General features: G+C 45.4%; 2 protein-coding genes across 4 annotated transcripts in view; both read right to left on the bottom strand.

The window, feature by feature from the left end:
- Positions 1 to 20,580, bottom strand: part of LOC130274495 (1-phosphatidylinositol 4,5-bisphosphate phosphodiesterase gamma-1-like) — a 166,953-nt gene that overhangs the window by 23,482 nt on the left and 122,891 nt on the right. For all 3 annotated transcript variants that reach the window (XM_056522901.1, XM_056522900.1, XM_056522902.1), the window contains 2 exons: positions 7,158 to 7,345; positions 6,816 to 7,016 (listed from right to left, as the gene is read on the bottom strand). In XM_056522901.1, the coding sequence (XP_056378876.1) occupies positions 6,816 to 7,016; positions 7,158 to 7,345 (389 nt within the window). The remainder of the gene's footprint in view (positions 1 to 6,815; positions 7,017 to 7,157; positions 7,346 to 20,580) is intronic.
- Positions 7,719 to 19,658, bottom strand: LOC130274496 (uncharacterized). Its single transcript, XM_056522903.1, has 2 exons — positions 19,646 to 19,658; positions 7,719 to 11,280 (listed from the first exon to the last, which is right to left on the bottom strand). The coding sequence occupies exon 2, from the start codon at positions 10,433 to 10,435 to the stop codon at positions 9,185 to 9,187; it is 1,251 nt and encodes a 416-aa protein (XP_056378878.1). The 5' UTR covers positions 10,436 to 11,280; positions 19,646 to 19,658; the 3' UTR covers positions 7,719 to 9,184.

Below are 20,580 nucleotides of genomic sequence, written 5' to 3'. Positions count from 1 at the left end.
GACAAAATCACACATTATAGAATTAGATACACAGCTCTACCGAAAGTATCACACATCATAGAATTAGATACATGACACAGCAGACAGTATAACACATTATAGGATTAGATACACAGCTCAACCAAAAGTATCACATGTAATAGAATTAGATACATGACAGCAGACAGTATCACACATTATAGGCTTAGATACACAGCTCTACCGAAAGGATAACACGTAATAGAATTAGATACATGACACAGCAGACAGTATCACACATTATAGGATTAGATACACAGCTCAACCAAAAGTATCACACGTAATAGAATTAGATACATGACACAGCAGAGACTTTCACACATTATAGGATTGGATACACAGCTCAACTGAAAGTATCACATGTAATAGAATTAGATACATGACAGCAGACAGTATCACACATTATAGGATTAGATACACAGCTCTACCGAAAGGATAACACGTAATAGAATTAGATAAATGACACAGCAGACAGTATCACACATTATAGGATTAGATACACAGCTCAACCAAAAGTATCACACATAATTGAATTAGATACATGACACAGCAGACAGTATCACACATTATAGGATTAGATACACAGCTCTACCGAAAGTATCACACATAATAGAATTAGATACATGACACAGCAGACAGTATCACACATTATAGGATTAGATACACAGCTCAACCAAAAGTATCACACATAATAGAATTAGATACATGACACAGCAGAGACTATCACACATGAAAACGTTTCTTTCTTTTTTATTTTTTTTTTTACCAACTGGTGTCAGAAAGTGAAACAGATTTGTAAATGACTTCTATTAAAAAATCTTTACCCTTCCAGTACTTTTTAGCAGCTGTATGCTACAGAGGAAATTCTTTTCTTTTTGATTTTCTTTTTTGTGTTGTCCACAGTGCTCTCTGCTGACACCTCTGTCCATATCAGGAACTGTCCAGAGCAGGAAAGGTTTGTTATGGGGATTTTCTCCTGCTCTGGACAGTTCCTGACATGGACAGAGGTGTCAGCAGAGAGCACTGTGGACAAGAAAAAAAAAAGAAATTCAAAAAGAAAAGAATTTCCTCTGTAGCATACAGCTGCTAATAAGTACTGGAAGGGTAAAGATTTTTCAATAGAAGTCATTTACAAATCTGTTTCACTTTCTGGCAGCAGTTGATTAAAAAAAAAAATAATAATAATCATTTCCCCCGGAGTACCCCTTAAATTGACAGCTCAACTAAAAGTACAGGGATGTGAAAATCCTATCACCCGATGCCGGGATACGCAGATCGGGCGCCGGCAGGTGGAGTCTTCATGCATTTAACCCTTCGGTCAAGCAGAGCCGGGCTGACAACCCCCTCTGATTTTAATATGGCGGCGCTCAGGGTGTATGGGGCGGGCTCCTGACTCGTGCCCACGCCATACCCAGCGGCCCCCAGAGGATTTCAGTACCTGAGGGCCACAGCATGTGGTGATCCTTGCAGCTGACTATTAACTCTTTAGATCACCACTGTCATGGCTGACATAGGGACCTTTAAATGTTTCCTTGTGGTCCAGTGAGGTAGTTCCTCCAGCTGTCCCAAAACTACAACTCCCAGCATGAGTCAAAGGTTGTCAGGACAGTATCACTACACCCAAACACTGAAGTAGTATCACACAATAGGCTTAGATACAGCAGCTCAGCAGACAGTATCACTATACCCAAACACTGAAGTAGTATCACACAATAGGCTTAGATACAGCAGATCAGCAGACAGTATCACTACACCCAAACACTGAAGTAGTATCACACAATAGGCTTAGATACAGCAGCTCAGCAGACAGTATCACTACACCCAAACACTGAAGTAGTATCACACAATAGGCTTAGATACAGCAGCTCAGCAGACAGTATCACTACATCCAAACACTAAAGTAGTATCACACAATAGGCTTAGATACAGCAGCTCAGCAGACAGTATCACTACACCTAAACACTGTAGAAGAGAGTACAACACAATAGGCTTAGATACAGTAGCTCAGCAGACAGTATCACTACACCCAAACACTGAAGTAGTATCACACAATAGGCTTAGATACAGCAGCTCAGCAGACAGTATCACTATACCCAAACACTGAAGTAGTATCACACAATAGGCTTAGATACAGCAGCTCAGCAGACAGTATCACTATACCCAAACACTGAAGTAGTATCACACAATAGGCTTAGATACAGCAGCTCAGCAGACAGTATCACCACACCCAAACACTGAAGTAGTATCACACAATAGGCTTAGATACAGCAGCTCGGCAGACAGTATCACTACACCCAAACACTGAAGTAGTATCACACAATAGGCTTAGATACAGCAGCTCGGCAGACAGTATCACTACACCCAAACACTGAAGTAGTATCACACAATAGGCTTAGATACAGCAGCTCGGCAGACAGTATCACCACACCCAAACACTGAAGTAGTATCACACAATAGGCTTAGATACAGCAGCTCGGCAGACAGTATCACTACACCCAAACACTGAAGTAGTATCACACAATAGGCTTAGATACAGCAGCTCAGCAGACAGTATCACTACACCCAAACACTGAAGTAGTATCACACAATAGGCTTAGATACAGCAGCTCAGCAGACAGTATCACTACATCCAAACACTAAAGTAGTATCACACAATAGGCTTAGATACAGCAGCTCAGCAGACAGTATCACTACACCTAAACACTGTAGAAGAGAGTACAACACAATAGGCTTAGATACAGCATCTCACCAGACAGTATCACTACACCCAAACACTGAAGTAGTATCACACAATAGGCTTAGATACAGCAGCTCAGCAGACAGTATCACTACACCCAAACACTGAAGTAGTATCACACAATAGGCTTAGATACAGCAGCTCAGCAGACAGTATCACTACACCCAAACACTAAAGTAGTATCACACAATAGGCTTAGATACAGCAGCTCAGCAGACAGTATCACTACACCCAAACACTGAAGTAGTATCACACAATAGGCTTAGATACAGCAGCTCAGCAGACAGTATCACTACACCCAAACACTAAAGTAGTATCACACAATAGGCTTAGATACAGCAGCTCAGCAGACAGTATCACTACACCTAAACACTGTAGAAGAGAGTACCACACAATAGGCTTAGATACAGTAGCTCAGCAGACAGTATCACTACACCCAAACACTGAAGTAGTATCACACAATAGGCTTAGATACAGCAGCTCAGCAGACAGTATCACTACACCCAAACACTAAAGTAGTATCACACAATAGGCTTAGATACAGCAGCTCAGCAGACAGTATCACTACACCTAAACACTGTAGAAGAGAGTACCACACAATAGGCTTAGATACAGTAGCTCAGCAGACAGTATCACTACACCCAAACACTGAAGTAGTATCACACAATAGGCTTAGATACAGCAGCTCAGCAGACAGTATCACTACACCCAAACACTAAAGTAGTATCACACAATAGGCTTAGATACAGCAGCTCAGCAGACAGTATCACTACACCTAAACACTGTAGAAGAGAGTACCACACAATAGGCTTAGATACAGTAGCTCAGCAGACAGTATCACTACACCCAAACACTGAAGTAGTATCACACAATAGGCTTAGATACAGCAGCTCAGCAGACAGTATCACTACACCCAAACACTGAAGTAGTATCACACAATAGGCTTAGATACAGCAGCTCAGCAGACAGTATCACTACACCCAAACACTGAAGTAGTATCACACAATAGGCTTAGATACAGCAGCTCGGCAGACAGTATCACTACACCAAAACACTGTAGTAGAGAGTACCACACAATAGGCTTAGATACAGCAGCTCGGCAGACAGTATCACTACACCTAAACACTGTAGTAGACAGTATCACACAATAGGCTTAGATACAGCAGCTCAGCAGACAGTATCACTACACCTAAACACTGTAGAAGAGAGTACCACACAATAGGCTTAGATACAGCAGCTCGGCAGACAGTATCACTACACCTAAACACTGTAGTAGACAGTATCACACAATAGGCTTAGATACAGCAGCTCGGCAGACAGTATCACTACACCTAAACACTGTAGTAGACAGTATCACACAATAGGCTTAGATACAGCAGCTCAGCAGACAGTATCACCACACCTAAACACTGTAGTAGACAGTATCACACAATAGGCTTAGATACAGCAGCTCGGCAGACAGTATCACTATACCCAAACACTGAAGTAGTATCACACAATAGGCTTAGATACAGCAGCTCAGCAGACAGTATCACTACATCTAAACACTGTAGAAGAGAGTACCACACAATAGGCTTAGATACAGCAGCTCGGCAGACAGTATCACTACACCCAAACACTGAAGTAGTATCACACAATAGGCTTAGATACAGCAGCTCAGCAGACAGTATCACTACATCTAAACACTGAAGTAGAGAGTATCACACAATAGATTTAGATACAGCAGCTCACCAGACAGTATCACTACATCTAAACACTGTAGTAGAGAGTATCACACAATAGGCTCAGATACAGCAGCTCAGCAGACAGTATTACTACATCTAAACACTGTAGTAGACAGTATCACACAATAGGCTTAGATACAGCAGCTCAGCAGACAGTATCACCACACCTAAACACTGTAGTAGAGAGTATCACACAATAGGCTTAGATACAGCAGCTCAGCAGACAGTATCACTACACCCAAACACTGAAGTAGTATCACACAATAGGCTTAGATACAGCAGCTCGGCAGACAGTATCACTACATCTGAACACTGAAGTAGTATCACACAATAGGCTTAGATACAGCAGCTCACCAGACAGTATCACTACACCCAAACAATGAAGTAGTATCACACAATAGGCTTAGATACAGCAGCTCAGCAGACAGTATCACTACACCCAAACACTGAAGTAGTATCACACAATAGGCTTAGATACAGCAGCTCAGCAGACAGTATCACTACACCTAAACACTGAAGTAGTATCACACAATAGGCTTAGATACAGCAGCTCAGCAGACAGTATCACTATACCCAAACACTAAAGTAGTATCACACAATAGGCTTAGATACAGCAGCTCAGCAGACAGTATCACTACACCTAAACACTGTAGAAGAGAGTATCACACAATAGGCTTAGATACAGCAGACAGTATCACCACACCTAAACACTGTAGACAGTATCACACAATAGGCTTAGATACAGCATCTCACCAGACAGTATCACTACACCTAAACACGGTAGAAGAGAGTATCACACAATAGGCTTAGATACAGCAGACAGTATCACCACACCTAAACACTGTAGACAGTATCACACAATAGGCTTAGATACAGCATCTCACCAGACAGTATCACTACACCAAAACACTGTAGTAGAGAGTACCACACAATAGGCTTAGATACAGCAGCTCGGCAGACAGTATCACTACACCTAAACACTGTAGTAGACAGTATCACACAATAGGCTTAGATACAGCAGCTCGGCAGACAGTATCACTACACCTAAACACTGTAGTAGACAGTATCACACAATAGGCTTAGATACAGCAGCTCAGCAGACAGTATCACTACACCTAAACACTGTAGAAGAGAGTACCACACAATAGGCTTAGATACAGCAGCTCGGCAGACAGTATCACTACACCTAAACACTGTAGTAGACAGTATCACACAATAGGCTTAGATACAGCAGCTCGGCAGACAGTATCACTACACCTAAACACTGTAGTAGACAGTATCACACAATAGGCTTAGATACAGCAGCTCAGCAGACAGTATCACTACACCTAAACACTGTAGAAGAGAGTTCCACACAATAGGCTTAGATACAGCAGCTCGGCAGACAGTATCACTACACCCAAACACTGAAGTAGTATCACACAATAGGCTTAGATACAGCAGCTCAGCAGACAGTATCACTACATCTAAACACTGTAGTAGAGAGTATCACACAATAGATTTAGATACAGCAGCTCACCAGACAGTATCACTACATCTGAACACTGAAGTAGTATCACACAATAGGCTTAGATACAGCAGCTCACCAGACAGTATCACTACACCCAAACACTGAAGTAGTATCACACAATAGGCTTAGATACAGCAGCTCAGCAGACAGTATCACTACATCTAAACACTGTAGTAGAGAGTATCACACAATAGATTTAGATACAGCAGCTCAGCAGAAAGTATCACTACACCTAAACACTGTAGTAGAGAGTTTCAAACAATAGGCTTAGATACAGCAGCTCAGCAGACAGTATCACTACACCTAAACACTGTAGTAGAGAGTTTCAAACAATAGGCTTAGATACAGCAGCTCAGCAGACAGTATCACTACACCCAAACACTGAAGTAGTATCACACAATAGGCTTAGATACAGCAGCTCAGCAGACAGTATCACTACACCTAAACACTGTAGTAGAGAGTATCACACAATAGGCTTAGATACAGTATCTCTACACCTAAACACATTAGTAGAGAGTATCACACAATAGGCTTAGATACAGCAGCTCAGCAGACAGTATCACTACACCTAAACACTGTAGTAGAGAGTATCACACAATAGGCTTAGATACAGTATCTCTACACCTAAACACTGTAGTAGAGAGTATCACACAATAGGCTTAGATACAGTATCTTTACACCTAAACACATTAGGAGAGAGTATGACACAATAGGCTTAGATACATTATCTCTACACCAAAACACTGTAGTAGAGAGTATCAGACAATAGGCTTAGATACAGTATCTCTACACCTTACATGACAGTGGGGCCGGGGTGCCCACTTACTCTTTGCTCTCATGAGCGTTGGGTTGGGGCACCGGATCCGTCAGCCGCATCTCGAACTCATTGCAGCGCAGCGGCACCTCGCGGTAATGGCAGATCAGGCCGTACAGACTGTCAAACACCAGGTTGTCGGTCAGGTAGAATTTGGTGGTGCCGGCCTCCTGCCTGGAGTGAATGCGGCAATGCTGGACGCGGTTGGAACGCCTGACAGAGATAAAGGGGGACAGAGAAGAACAGAGTCAATCTTAGGACACTGTGATGTATAATGTTCTATAGAATCTGTGCTGCGTTGTCATATGCTTGCTGTCAGTGAATGAATACACTCTATATACCGGGACGTCTCACCAGAATGACAGGGTGTAGTCGCCCACGAAGGTCTCGCTCTCACGTACTAGGAACGTTCCATCCTTTCCTCCCGTCTCTGTGCAGTATTCATGTAGTAGCTTCTCGGCAATATGGCGCCCATCGCGCCCGCCGCCCAGTTTCCCGTGGAACCATTTCTCACTGAAGTGAAGCTCGTTGTTATTCATTTCCTGAAAATAATAATTATTACAAGATCCATTCTGTGACCGGAGAGCAGCGGCGCCATGTTGGGGTGCCATGACTTCCTAAGGATGAGTTTACACTTGGCAGTGCGCTGATGTACACGATGATAGGATTTGATCGATAAGATGTTTTCCCTTAGTCTCCTTCAGCAGCACAATATGGGGAGCGTTACACGCCCCTGTGCGCCGACGGGACCTAGGAATTTTAATAGTAAAAACAATTAAGAGCCCCCTCCCCTCTAGCTCATATATCGGGCTCACTTACATACAGCAGCAGAGAAATTATATAGAAAATGGAAAAAAAAAGGATGGGGGGGGGGGGGGTCTTGTGCTGCTGAAGGAGACTAAGGGAAAACATATTATCAATCAAATCATATCTTCCCTAGCGTCTCCGTTCAGCAGCACAATATGGGGATATAGCAAGGAGAGTACCCCATAGGGAGGGTCTCAATGCTTGGCAGTATTGATAACCGGGTTAGAAAAACTTTCTTTCTAAATTTTTTAGAAGTTGGTCGGTATTTTCTGGAAGAGTAGGTAACGCAATCACCTGGTTGGTGTCCTGGAAGGATGGACGTTTTGGTAGAAAAGTGATGGCTAATACTGTCTTCAAGGAAAGCAATTTTGGATCAACGTCCTGGATGGGTTCAAACGGATGAAGAGACGACTTCTTTAAAACCAAAGGAAGATCCCAGGGAGCAACTGGTCTAGTAATTCTGGGTCTGAGACGAGACACCGCCCTAATAATAGATTTGAATTCTGGTACAAAAAGAAGTCTCCTATGAAGAACCGCAGATAGAGCCGAAATCTGCACCTTTAATGTACTGAGTGAAAGTCCTTTATCGAAGCCATCCTGAAGGAAATCCAGGATCTCAGGATTGGAAGGGTTAGCAGGATTAATGCCCTTAGACAAGGACCAGGTCTGAAATATTTTTCTAATTCTGGCGTAAGACCTGTTGGTAGCTTCACTCCTTGAGTGTCCAATACTCTTCCAGAATAGCCCCTGTCTCTTAATAGGGAGCAGTCAACCTGTCAGATTGTATGATCTGAGGCTGTGACAGAACCGTGTTCCTTGTGTCACCAGATCTGAGAGGAAGCGTCCAATGACTCCCTCGACTCATAGACATGAGTAGGGCAAACCAGGATCTCTTGGGCCAGAATGGCATTATTGCAATTACTGATACTTGATCCTTCTTGATCTTTCTCAATACCCTGGGAATCATTGGTACAGGGGGAAACACATACACTAGATGGTATGTCCAGGGAATGGTCATGGCATCCACTACTGACGGATTGTCCTCCGGATATAGGGAGCAAAAAGTCTTGAGTTTTGCGTTGACTTTTGTGGCCATCATGTCCACCTCTGGTACTCCCCACATTCTGGTTAGTTGGAGAAAAACTGACGGGTTTAGTGACCATTCCCCTGGTAGTGTGGTGTCCCTGGATATGCAGTCCGCAAGAACATTGTGTGTCCCCCTGATGTGAACTGCAGATATCCGTGATGATCTTGTCTACTTCTCTTAGTAGGGTTCCTGATCTGGTGCCCCCTTGCTTGTTGATGTAATATACCAACACTATGTTGTCGGTTCTGATTTTTACTGGCTTCTCCCTGAGGAGAGGGGAAAAGTATAGGAAAGCCAAATAAATGGATCTCAGTTCCCTTGCATTGGATGACATCATCCTTTCTGCCTGCTTCCAAGTTCCCTGAACTGTTTCCTGAAGCATATGGGCTCCCCATCCGGTGCCTGAGGGGTCGGTGGTAAGTATGATCCAGTTCGGCTCCTCTAAGTGCTCGCCATCCTGTAGGCCTGTCCACCAAGTTAGGGAGCCTCAAACTGACGCTGACAGACTTACCTTCCTGTCTAGGCTGGCTCTATAGAAGAGGACATCAGCCCTAGGACCCTCATTAAGGTTCTTATCGATATCTGGTGAAGTCTGAGTAAATGTTTCACAGCAGCTATTAGACAAACTTTTCTCTCTAATGACAGATAAAGCATCATCTGATCCGTGTTGATTCTGAATCCAAGAAAAGATCCCCTTGTGGATGGGTGAAGACAAGGTTTTTCTTGATTTACTACCCAGCCTAGATCGTGAAGACGTCTGAGAGTTATCTGAATATGCTCTATCAATAATTCTCTGGACTCTGCTAATGGCAGCCAATCGTCCAGGTAAGGGACAACTTTTATTCCCCTTAAGTGAAGCACTGCCATCATGGCGGAGACTACCTTCGTAAAAATGAAGGGGGCTGTCGAGATCCCGAAGGGTAGGACTCGAAACTGTAGATGCAACAGGGTTCCCTGAACCCACACTGCAATCCTTAAAAACTTCCGAAAAGACCTGTGAATGGGGATGTGGAAGGATGCTAGAAAATCCCCCTGCTGAAGTATTGTCTTCACTGTGAGGATAGTCTCCATTCTGAATTTCTTCCCGACAATAAACTGGTTTAGATATCCGAGATCTATTATTATCAACCGATTTTTGCCTGAAGGTTTGGGAACTAAAAAGACGGGAGAGTACACTCCTCTTCCTACTTCGGAAGGGGAAACTGGTTCTACTGCCCTTAGGGCAAGAAGTTCCAGAATGGACTCCTCCAGTATCTCTCTCTTTGGAGAACTCAACTGGGGAGAAAAAATGAACCTTTCTCCAGGGCACTGATGGAGAAGAGGCAAATACCCGTCTGAAATTATTGATAGGACAAACTTGTCCTGTATTAAACGTTCCCAGGCAGGAAGAAAAAAAATGAAGACGGCCCCCCACAGGAAGACGCAAAACATCAAAAGTCAGGTTTCTTGTTTCCCTCTCTAGAGGAACCAGCACCTCTTCTCTGACCTCTAGAGCCTCTCCCTCTGTAACTCTGGATCTGGGAGGTGAGTATTCTCTACTGGAGATCCTTTGTGCGGGTCTTGCAAGGGGTAAGACTTTCCCCTTTCGGTCAGCCATACCCTCCATAATCTCATCTAACTGAGGGCCAAATAACTTTCCTGGGACAAAATCAAGATTGCAAAGTTGAAATTTGGAAGAATTGTCTGCCCCCCAAGGGCGTATCCACAAAGCCATACGGGCAGCAGTAGAGAGGGCCATAGCTCTAGAGGCAAGGGTAATTTGTTGTGCAGCTGAATCAACCAAAAAATCTATGGCTAGGTTGACTTTCCTGAAGCTATCCAAGATATCGTCTCTTTTGACTCCAGAGTCAATATCATCTTGGGCTTGAGATAGTCATCTATTTAATCCTCTTGAGACTTCATGAGTGTCAGCTGCCACCAGATTAGACCCCGTAGAATAGGCTCTTTTTAAAGTAAGTTCCATGCGTCTATCCATGGGATCTTTCAAGTTCGACCCATCCTCAGCGTAACGAATGGTCCTTTTAGACCGCAAAGTCTACCTTGGGTGGCTAAACCCAGGAGGAGGTCTCCTCTTCAGAGAAAGGGAACAAAGTACGGAACCTCTTGGCTATAACTGGAGCCTTCTCAGGGTTTTTAAATTCTCTTTTCATAAGGGACCTTTTGGTCTCATCAAAAGAGAAGACCCCCGGACCCTTGGAAGTAGAAGGGGTCTCTCCGTCATCAGGCAGACCTTCAGTCTGCACCAATTTTATCAATTTTTGGATCCTTTCAATTGGAAACAGACTCTGAGTTGAGAATCTCTCCTCTTCAGAGTCAGTTGAAGGATACACCACGTCAAGTACAGTATAATCCTTGCCTAGAGATGGAGCCACATCTCTTCTGGATTACTTAGGACTGGATGCGGACAAGGCTAATTTGTCCTCTAGCTTCTTAAAAGAGTCCTGAACCCAAATCACTACGTCCCTGACAGTGGGTTCGTCAGTATCCATAGGATTGGGTTTACAGATACTGCACTCAGCATAAGGGTAATCGTCCGGAATTGGGTTGTCACATTTCCAGCATTGCCAGATGAATCCATGGCAACTAAAAAATAAAAAAGGAAAAAATTCCATTATCAAGTATATTTAAGAATCTAAAGAAATGCCTTAGAAGAAGCTACAATATAAGGCATACATGCTTTAGCTAGAAAAGGCAGAGAAAATCTAATTAAAGGAGTATTCCAGGAAAAAACTTTTTTTTATATATCATCTGGCTCCAGAAAGTTAAACAGATTTGTAAATTACTTCTATTAAATAATCTTAATCCTTTCAGTACTTATGAGCTTCTGTAGTTAAGGTTGTTCTTTTCTGTCTAAGTGCTCTCTGATGACACGTGTCTCGGGAAACGCCCAGTTTAGAAGAGGTTTGCTATGGGGGATTTGCTTCTAAACTGGGCGTTTCCCAAGACACGTGTCATCAGAGAGCACTTACACAGAAAAGAACAACCTTAACTTCAGAAGCTCATAAGTACTGAAAGGATTAAGATGTTTTAATGGAAGTAATTTACAAATCTGCTTAACTTTCTGGAGCCAGTTGATATATATAAAAAAGTTTTTTCCTGGATAACCCCTTTAACCTCTCAGATCTGCAAGAAAATCTGCAAGGAATCTCTCCGTCCAGCTGACACAAGTGTCTGACAGCAGAGGGAGAGAGGAAGTAATGGCAGGGCTTAAATAGGCTTGAAATTCCCGCCATACACAAGCCCCGCCCCCTCCAAAATCACCTGACCCAAGTGTCAAGAGGAGGCAAGAAAAAAATTTGATTTTTTTTAGATTAGAAGCAAAAATGCAGAGAGCTAATATAATAAGAAAAGGAGATAGAAAAAAAAATTGCGCTATTATAAGTTAAACAGCACGAAAAATAGCTAAAAAGTAAACCGGAAGAAGCACAGTGTTTACTTCCAGTTTATTTCCCACGTGAGAGCAGTGCAGAGAACCGCCCACCCCCTGCAACAATGCTACGCGGGGGACGCAGGAGCCCATGCGACGCACAGCGGGACCAAGAAAAACTCTGCTGCTGTATGTAAGTGAGCCCGATATATGGGCTAGAGGGGAGGGGGCTCTTAATTGGTTTTAAAATTCCTAGGTCCCGTCAGCGCACAGGGGTGTGAATACCCCATATTGTGCTGCTGAACGGAGACGTTAGGGAAAAAGTGAATTATTCCCATTAGGTGGCGCCATTCCACTAACCACACAATATCTGGATGTAAGTTCAGTGTTGCTGACGTCAGGGAGATCCAGAGAAGGGGTGAACGCTATATGTACCCCAATTATCTGTACAAGACGTGACCCCAAACGCTATATGTACCCCAATCATGAACCCAACCTACGTAATCTGAATCATAGATAGGACACATCACTTTTCCATAAAACCCAAAAATGAATACAAAGCACTGACAAGACTCTAAACTGATACAGACTCCAGACAAACCCCCAAACTATACAGACTGCAGACAAACCCCTAAACTAATACAGACTGCAGAACAGACCCCTAAACTAATACAGACCCCAGACCAGACCCCTAAACTAATATAGACCCTAGACCAGACCCCCAAACTATACAGACTGCAAACCAGACCCCTAAACTAATACAGACCCCAGAAAACACCCTATAAACTAATATAGACCCCAGACCAAGCCCCTTAATATAGACCCCAGGCTGACCCTTAAACTAATATAGACCCTAGACCAGACCCCTAAACTAATACAGACCCCAGACCAGACGCCTAAACTAATACAAACCCCAGAAAACACCCTATAAACTAATATAGACCCCAGACCAAGCCCCTTAATATAGACCCCAGGCTGACCCTTAAACTAATACAGACGCAGACCAGATGCCTAAACTAGTACAGACCCCAGAATACACCCTATAAATTAATATAGACCCCCAGACCAAGCCCCTTAAAGGTGCACTCCGCTGGAAAAAAAAAAATTTTTCTTTTTAAATGAACTGGTGCCAGAAAGTTAAACTTACTTCTATTTAAAAATCTTTATCCTTCCAGTACTTATCAGCTTCTGTATGCCCCACAGGAAGTTGTGTAGTTCTTTCCAGTCTGACCACAGTGCCCTCTGCTGACACCTCTGTCCGTGTCAGGAACTGTCCAGAGTAGGAGGAGCAAATCCCCATAGTAAACATATCCTGCTCTGGACAGTTCCTGACACAGACAGAGGTGTCAGCAGAGAGCACTGTGGTCAGACTGGAATGAACTACACAACTTCCTCTATATTATACATCAGCTGATAAGTACTGGAAGGATTAAGATTTTTATCTAGAAGTAATTTACAAATTAGTTTAACTTTCTGACAGCAGTTGATTTAAAAAACAAAAATGTTTTCTACCGGAGTACCCCATTAATATAGACCCTAGGCCAGACCTCCTAAACTAATATAGACTCCAGACCAGTCTTCTAAACTAATATAGACCCCAGACCAGACCCCTAAACTAATATAGACTCCAGACCAGACCCCTAAACTAATACAGACCCTAAGATCAGACCCCTAAACTAATATAGACCCTAAGATCAGACCCCTAAACTAATATAGACTCCAGACCAGTCTTCTAAACTATTATAGACCCCAGACCCCTAAACTAATATAGACCCCAGACCAGACCCCTAAACTAATATAGACCCCAGACCAGACCCCTAAACTAATATAGACCCCAGACTAGACCCCTAAACTAATATAGACCCCAGACCAGACCCCTAAACTAATATAGACCCCAGACCAGACCCCTAAACTAATATAGACCCCTAAACTACTGAAGACTTGAGACTAGTCTCCCAAACTAATACAGAACCCAAAACTAATAGGACTCCACAATAGACTCCCAAACTAATGTGGGCCCAAGACCAGACCCTCAAACTAATACAAACTCTAAACAACAAAGACGTGGTCTCAAATGGCTGGAGGTGCTCAACCCCGAATGCAGTTGTGCTTTTATAGTGTGACAGCCCGCTCCCAGTTACTTCCAGTGTGACAGCCCGCTCCCAGTTACCTCCAGTGTGACAGCCCGCTCCCAGTTACCTCCAGTGTGACAGCCCGCTCCCAGTTACCTCCAGTGTGACAGCCCGCTCCCAGTTACCTCCAGTGTGACAGCCCACTCCCAGTTACCTCCAGTGTGACAGCCCGCTCCCAGTTACCTCCAGTGTGACAGCCCGCTCCCAGTTACCTCCAGTGTGACAGCCCGCTCCCAGTTACCTCCAGTGTGACAGCCCGCTCCCAGTTACCTCCAGTGTGACAGCCCGCTCCCAGTTACCTCCAGTGTGACAGCCCGCTCCCAGTTACCTCCAGTGTGACAGCCCGCTCCCAGTTACCTCCAGTGTGACAGCCCGCTCCCAGTTACCTCCAGTGTGACAGCCCGCTCCCAGTTACCTCCAGCGTGACAGCCCGCTCCCAGTTACCTCCAGCGTGACAGCCCGCTCCCAGTTACCTCCAGTGTGACAGCCCGCTCCCAGTTACCTCCAGTGTGACAGCCCGCTCCCAGTTACCTCCAGTGTGACAGCCCGCTCCCAGTTACCTCCAGTGTGACAGCCCGCTCCCAGTTACCTCCAGTGTGACAGCCCGCTCCCAGTTACCTCCAGTGTGACAGCCCGCTCCCAGTTACCTCCAGTGTGACAGCCCGCTCCCAGTTACCTCCAGTGTGACAGCCTGCTCCCAGTTACCTCCAGTGTGACAGCCCGCTCCCAGTTACCTCCAGTGTGACAGCCCGCTCCCAGTTACCTCCAGCGTGACAGCCCGCTCCCAGTTACCTCCAGCGTGACAGCCCGCTCCCAGTTACCTCCAGTATGACAGCTTCCTCCCAGTTACCTCCAGTGTGACAGCCCGCTCCCAGTTACCTCCAGCGTGACAGCCCACTCCCAGTTACCTCCAGCGTGACAGCCCGCTCCCAGTTACCTCCAGAGTGACAGCCCGCTCCCAGTTACCTCCAGAGTGACAGCCCGCTCCCAGTTACCTCCAGCGTGACAGCCCGCTCCCAGTTACCTCCAGTGTGACAGCCCGCTCCCAGTTACCTCCAGAGTGACAGCCCGCTCCCAGTTACCTCCAGCGTGACAGCCCGCTCCCAGTTACCTCCAGTGTGACAGCCCGCTCACAGTTACCTCCAGTGTGACAGCCCGCTCCCAGTTACCTCCAGTGTGACAGCCCGCTCCCAGTTACCTGCAGTGTGACAGCCCGCTCCCAGTTACCTCCAGTGTGACAGGTGCTCCCAGTTACCTCCAGCGTGACAGCCCGCTCCCAGTTACCTCCAGCGTGACAGCCCGCTCCCAGTTACCTCCAGTATGACAGCTTCCTCCCAGTTACCTCCAGTGTGACAGCCCGCTCCCAGTTACCTCCAGCGTGACAGCCCACTCCGTTACCTCCAGCGTGACAGCCCACTCCGTTACCTCCAGAGTGACAGCCCGCTCCCAGTTACCTCCAGCGTGACAGCCCGCTCCCAGTTACCTCCAGTGTGACAGCCTCCTCCCAGTTACCTCCAGTGTGACAGCCCGCTCCCAGTTACCTCCAGTGTGACAGCCCACTCCCAGATACCTCCAGTGTGACAGCTCGCTCCCAGATACCTCCAGTGTGACAGCTCGCTCCCAGTTACCTCCAGTGTGACAGCCCGCTCCCAGTTACCTCCAGTGTGACAGCCCGCTCCCAGTTACCTCCAGTGTGACAGCCCGCTCCCAGTTACCTCCAGTGTGACAGCCCGCTCCCAGTTACCTCCAGCGTGACAGCCCGCTCCCAGTTACCTCCAGCGTGACAGCCCGCTCCCAGTTACCTCCAGCGTGACAGCCCGCTCCCAGTTACCTCCAGCGTGACAGCCCGCTCCCAGTTACCTCCAGAGTGACAGCCTCCTCCCAGTTACCTCCAGCGTGACAGCCCGCTCCCAGTTACCTCCAGTGTGACAGCCCGCTCCCAGTTACCTCCAGTGTGACAGCCCGCTCACAGTTACCTCCAGTGTGGCAGCCCGCTCCCAGTTACCTCCAGTGTGACAGCCCGCTCCCAATTACCTCCAGCGTGACAGCCCGCTCCCAGTTACCTCCAGTGTGACAGCCCGCTCCCAGTTACCTCCAGCGTGACAGCCCGCTCCCAGTTACCTCCAGCGTGACAGCCCGCTCCCAGTTACCTCCAGCGTGACAGCCCGTTCCCAGTTACCTCCAGTGTGACAGCCCGTTCCCAGTTACCTCCAGTGTGACAGCCCGCTCCCAGATACCTCCAGTGTGACAGCCCGCTCCCAGTTACCTCCAGTGTGGCTGGGCAATAAATTCCTGTATTATTGTATTACCCTATATGTTACAGATCCACACTGTTTTTCTGGTGTAGGAGGCCATTGTGGCACTTGTAGTCCGCTGCAGGCATCCCCCATTATATGCATTTTATGCTGGGGATCGCCCTTAGCCACAGACCACAAGGGCAGGATCTGCTCCCCCAGTATAAATGCACAACTGCGTGTGGGGTTGAGCCCCTCCAGCCATTTGAGACCACGTCTTTGTTGTTTAGATCTTATACTTGGAGTTGTGTAAACTCCACATTTAACCCCTTAAGGACCTAGGACGTTCTGGAACGTCCCCGCACCCTGGGCTTTAAGGACCAAGGACGTTCCAGAACGTCCTGGTGTTTCTCCGGTCTCTGCCGCGCGCCGGGCAGAGATCGGAAGCGGATGCCTGCTGAAATCCTTCAGCAGTGATCATGGGCAAACGCCGAGGGGGGCCATGTAGGCCCTCCATATGTGGGCGCAAAGTGCTCTGGGGGCGCACAACAAGGCCCAGAAGGGAGAGCGCACCATGTACATTTGAGGTGATTTGCACAGGGGTGGCTGATTGTTACAGCGGTTTTGACAAACGCATAAAAAACAAAACCCCACATGTGACCCCATTTCGGAAACTACACCCCTCACGGAATGTAATGAGGGGTGCAGTGAGAATTTACACCCCACTGGTGTCTGACAGATCTTTGGAACAGTGGGCTGTGCAAATTAAACATTTTGTACAGCCCACTGTTCCAAAGATCTGACAGACACCAGTGGGGGGTAAATGCTCACTGTACCCCTTGTTACATTCCTCAAGGGGTCTAGTTTCCAAAATGGTATGCCATGTGGGGGTTATTTTGCTGTCCTGGCACCATAGGGGCTTCCTTAATGCGACATGTCCCCCCCCATTTCAGCAAAGTTTGCAAATGTGACTCCTTCTCTTCTGAGCATTGTGGCGCCCCTGCAGTGCACTTGACGTCCACTTATGGGGTACGTTCATACTCAGAAGAGATGGGGTTACAAATTTTGGGGGGTCTTTTCTGCTATTAACCCTTGCAAACATTTTAAATTTGGGGGGAAACACACATTTTAGTGAAATTATATTTTTTTTTACATATGCCAAAGTGGTGAAACCCCTGTGGGGTATTAAGGTTCACTTTACCCCTTGTTACGTCCCCCAAGGGGTCTAGTTTCCACATTGGTATGCCATGTGTTTTTTTGTTGTTGCTGTCCTGGCACCATAGGGGCTTCCATAATGCGACATGCCCCCCGAGCAATATTTGCTCTCAAAAAGCCAAATATGACTCCTTCTCTTCTGAGCATTGTAGTTCACCCGCAGTGCGCTTCAGGTCAACTTATTGGGGGGTCTTTTCTGCTATTAACCCTTGCAAAAATGTGAAATTTGGGGGGAAACACACGTTTTAGTTAAAACATTTTTTTTTTTTTTTACATATGCAAAAGTCGTAAAACACCTGTGGGGTATTAAGGCTCACTTTATTCCTTGTCAAGGGGTCTAGTTTCCAAAATGGTATGCCATGTGTTTTTTTTTTTTTGCTGTTCTGTTCCATAGGGGCTTCCTAAATGCAACATGCCCCCCAAAAACCATTTCAGATAAACGTACTCTCCAAAATCCCCTTGTCGCTCCTTCGCTTCTGAGCCCTCTACTGCGCCCGCCAAACAATTTACATAGACATATGAGGTATGTGCTTACTCGAGAGAAATTGGGCTACAAATATAAGTATAAATTTTCTCCTTTTACCCCTTGTAAAAATAAAAAAAATTGGGTTTACAAGAACATGCGAGTGTAAAAAATGAAGATTGTGAATTTTCTCCTTCACTTTGGTGCTATTCCTGTGAAACACCTAAAGGGTTAAAACGCTGACTGAATGTCATTTTGAATACTTTGGGGGGTGTAGTTTTTATAATGGGGTATTTTATGGGGTATTTCTAATATGAAGACCCTTCAAATCCACTTCAAACCTGAACTGGTCCCTGAAAAATAGTGAGTTTGAAAATGTTGTGAAAAATTGGAAAATTGCTGCTGAACTTTGAAGCCTCTGGTGTCTCCAAAAGTAAAAACTCATAAATTTTATGATGCAAACATAAAGTAGACATATTGTATATGTGATCCCAAATTTTTTTTTTTTTGAATATCCATTTTCCTTACAAGCAGAGAGCTTCAAAGTTAGAAAAATGCAAAATTTTCATTTTTTTCATCAAATTTTGGGATTTTTCACCAAGAAAGGATGCAAGTTACCACAAAATTTTACCACTATGTTAAAGTAGAATATGTCACGAAAAAACAATCTCGGAATCAGAATGATAACTAAAAGCATTCCAGAGTTATTAATGTTTAAAGTGACAGTTGTCAGATGTTCAAAAAACGCTCTGGTCCTAAGGTGTAAAATGGCCTGGTCCTTAAGGGGTTAAAGGGGTACTCCCGTAGAATTTTTTTATTTTTTTTTTAAATCAACTGGTGCCAGAAAGTTAAACATATTTGTAAATTACTTCTAATAAAAACAATCTTAATCCTTCCAGTAGTTTTTAGGGGATGTATACTACAGAGGAAATGCTTTAATTTTTGGATTTCTCTTCTGTCTCGAGCACAGTGCTCTCTGCTGACCTCTGCTGTCTATTTTAGGAACTGTCCAGAGCAGGAAAAAAATCCTCATAGCAAACATATGCTGCTCTGGACAGTTCCTAAAATGGACAGCAGAGATCAGCAGAGAGCACTGTGGCTGTGACAGAAGAGAAATCCAAAAATTAAAGCATTTCCTCTGTAGTATACAGCCCCTAAAAAATCCTGGAAGGATTAAGATTTTTTAATAGAAGTAAATTACAAATATCATCTATGTAGAGACAGAGTAGTTCGGCACCACTACAGGATACTTCCCGTGCAATCACTTTTTAAGTCCCTTATGTATTGGGTGTAGCTGCAGTGTGAACGGAGGCCAATAAACCGGTTATGTGGTGGTGCTATCCCCAGGTAATGCACAAATCGCAGTACAATATTGTAGAAGGAGAGAGAAGGAAGGATGCACTCACCACTTCGCTGCCGGTAAATAAGTGCTTTATTCGGACATAACTTCAGAGCGTGGAAGACAGGGGGTACAGGACGCCAAACACGGGCAGGTAACAGCCGTTTCACCCGCGCATGCGGGTGAAACGGCTGTTACCTGCCCGTGTTTGGCATCTTGCACCTCCTGTCCTCCACGCTCTGAAGTTATGTCCGAATAAAGCATTTTTTACCGGCAGCGAAGTGGTGAGTGCATCCTTCCTTCTCACTCCTTCTATAATTTACAGATATGTTTAACTTTCTGGCACCAGTTGATTAAAAAAAAAAAGTTTTCCACTGGAGTACCCCTTTAATGCTCCTTAATCACTATTATAGGCAGCATTAAGGTCCACCTGTGAGGCCGGTAACATATCAGCCAACTTGGGTGGGGCTCATAGTCTTCCTCCCTCCTCCCATTGTATGTGCCTGGCCACACTGGAGGTAACTGGGAGCAGGCTGTGAGCCGGACCTAATGACGCTGTAATTGCCCCTGGTTTCGCCCATACAGCACAGGTAGGTTTTTTGTTAGGTCCCGCGCCATTTGAGAAACGTTGGTGTTGGTGTGCGGGCTCAGGTATGTCCTTCATATAAGGATATACTGGCCAATGTCTCCATTATCACATCATTTTTGAGGGATAGCCATATGTCACTGTCTACATCTACCACAGAAGTGCACCTAATACAAACTCTAGACCAAAGCTAAGTATCAATGCAAAACCATAGGATTTATCCATCCAAACAATACATAACACAGAGAGGCGTTCCCAGTCTAAAAAAAACACCAACCCCAAAGAAACACAGACGGGAGCAACATGGACACAACAACATCCTGTACAGATACAGGTGACACAATGTATACAGCCCAACAATCCAGGTATTCTGGCAGAACAGTGATGCTTCAAGGGGTACTCCACCCCTAGACATCTTATCCCCTATCCAAAGGATAGGGGATAAGATGTCATATCGCGGCGGTTCCCCTGCTGAGGAGCCCCGGGATCGGCACTGAGCTATCATTACTGCACAGAGCGAGTTCACTCTGCGCGTAATGACGGGCGA

The sequence above is a fragment of the Hyla sarda genome, chromosome 5, assembly GCF_029499605.1.
Source record: "Hyla sarda isolate aHylSar1 chromosome 5, aHylSar1.hap1, whole genome shotgun sequence".
NCBI classification, from domain to species: domain Eukaryota; kingdom Metazoa; phylum Chordata; class Amphibia; order Anura; family Hylidae; genus Hyla; species Hyla sarda.
This window is presented reverse-complemented; position numbering and strand designations above follow the sequence as displayed.

What these genes read in the sequence shown, in the direction of transcription:
- LOC130274496 (XM_056522903.1), bottom strand. Translation starts at nt 10,435, where the DNA reads ATGGCCCTCTCTACTGCTGCCCGTATGGCTTTGTGGATACGCCCTTGG.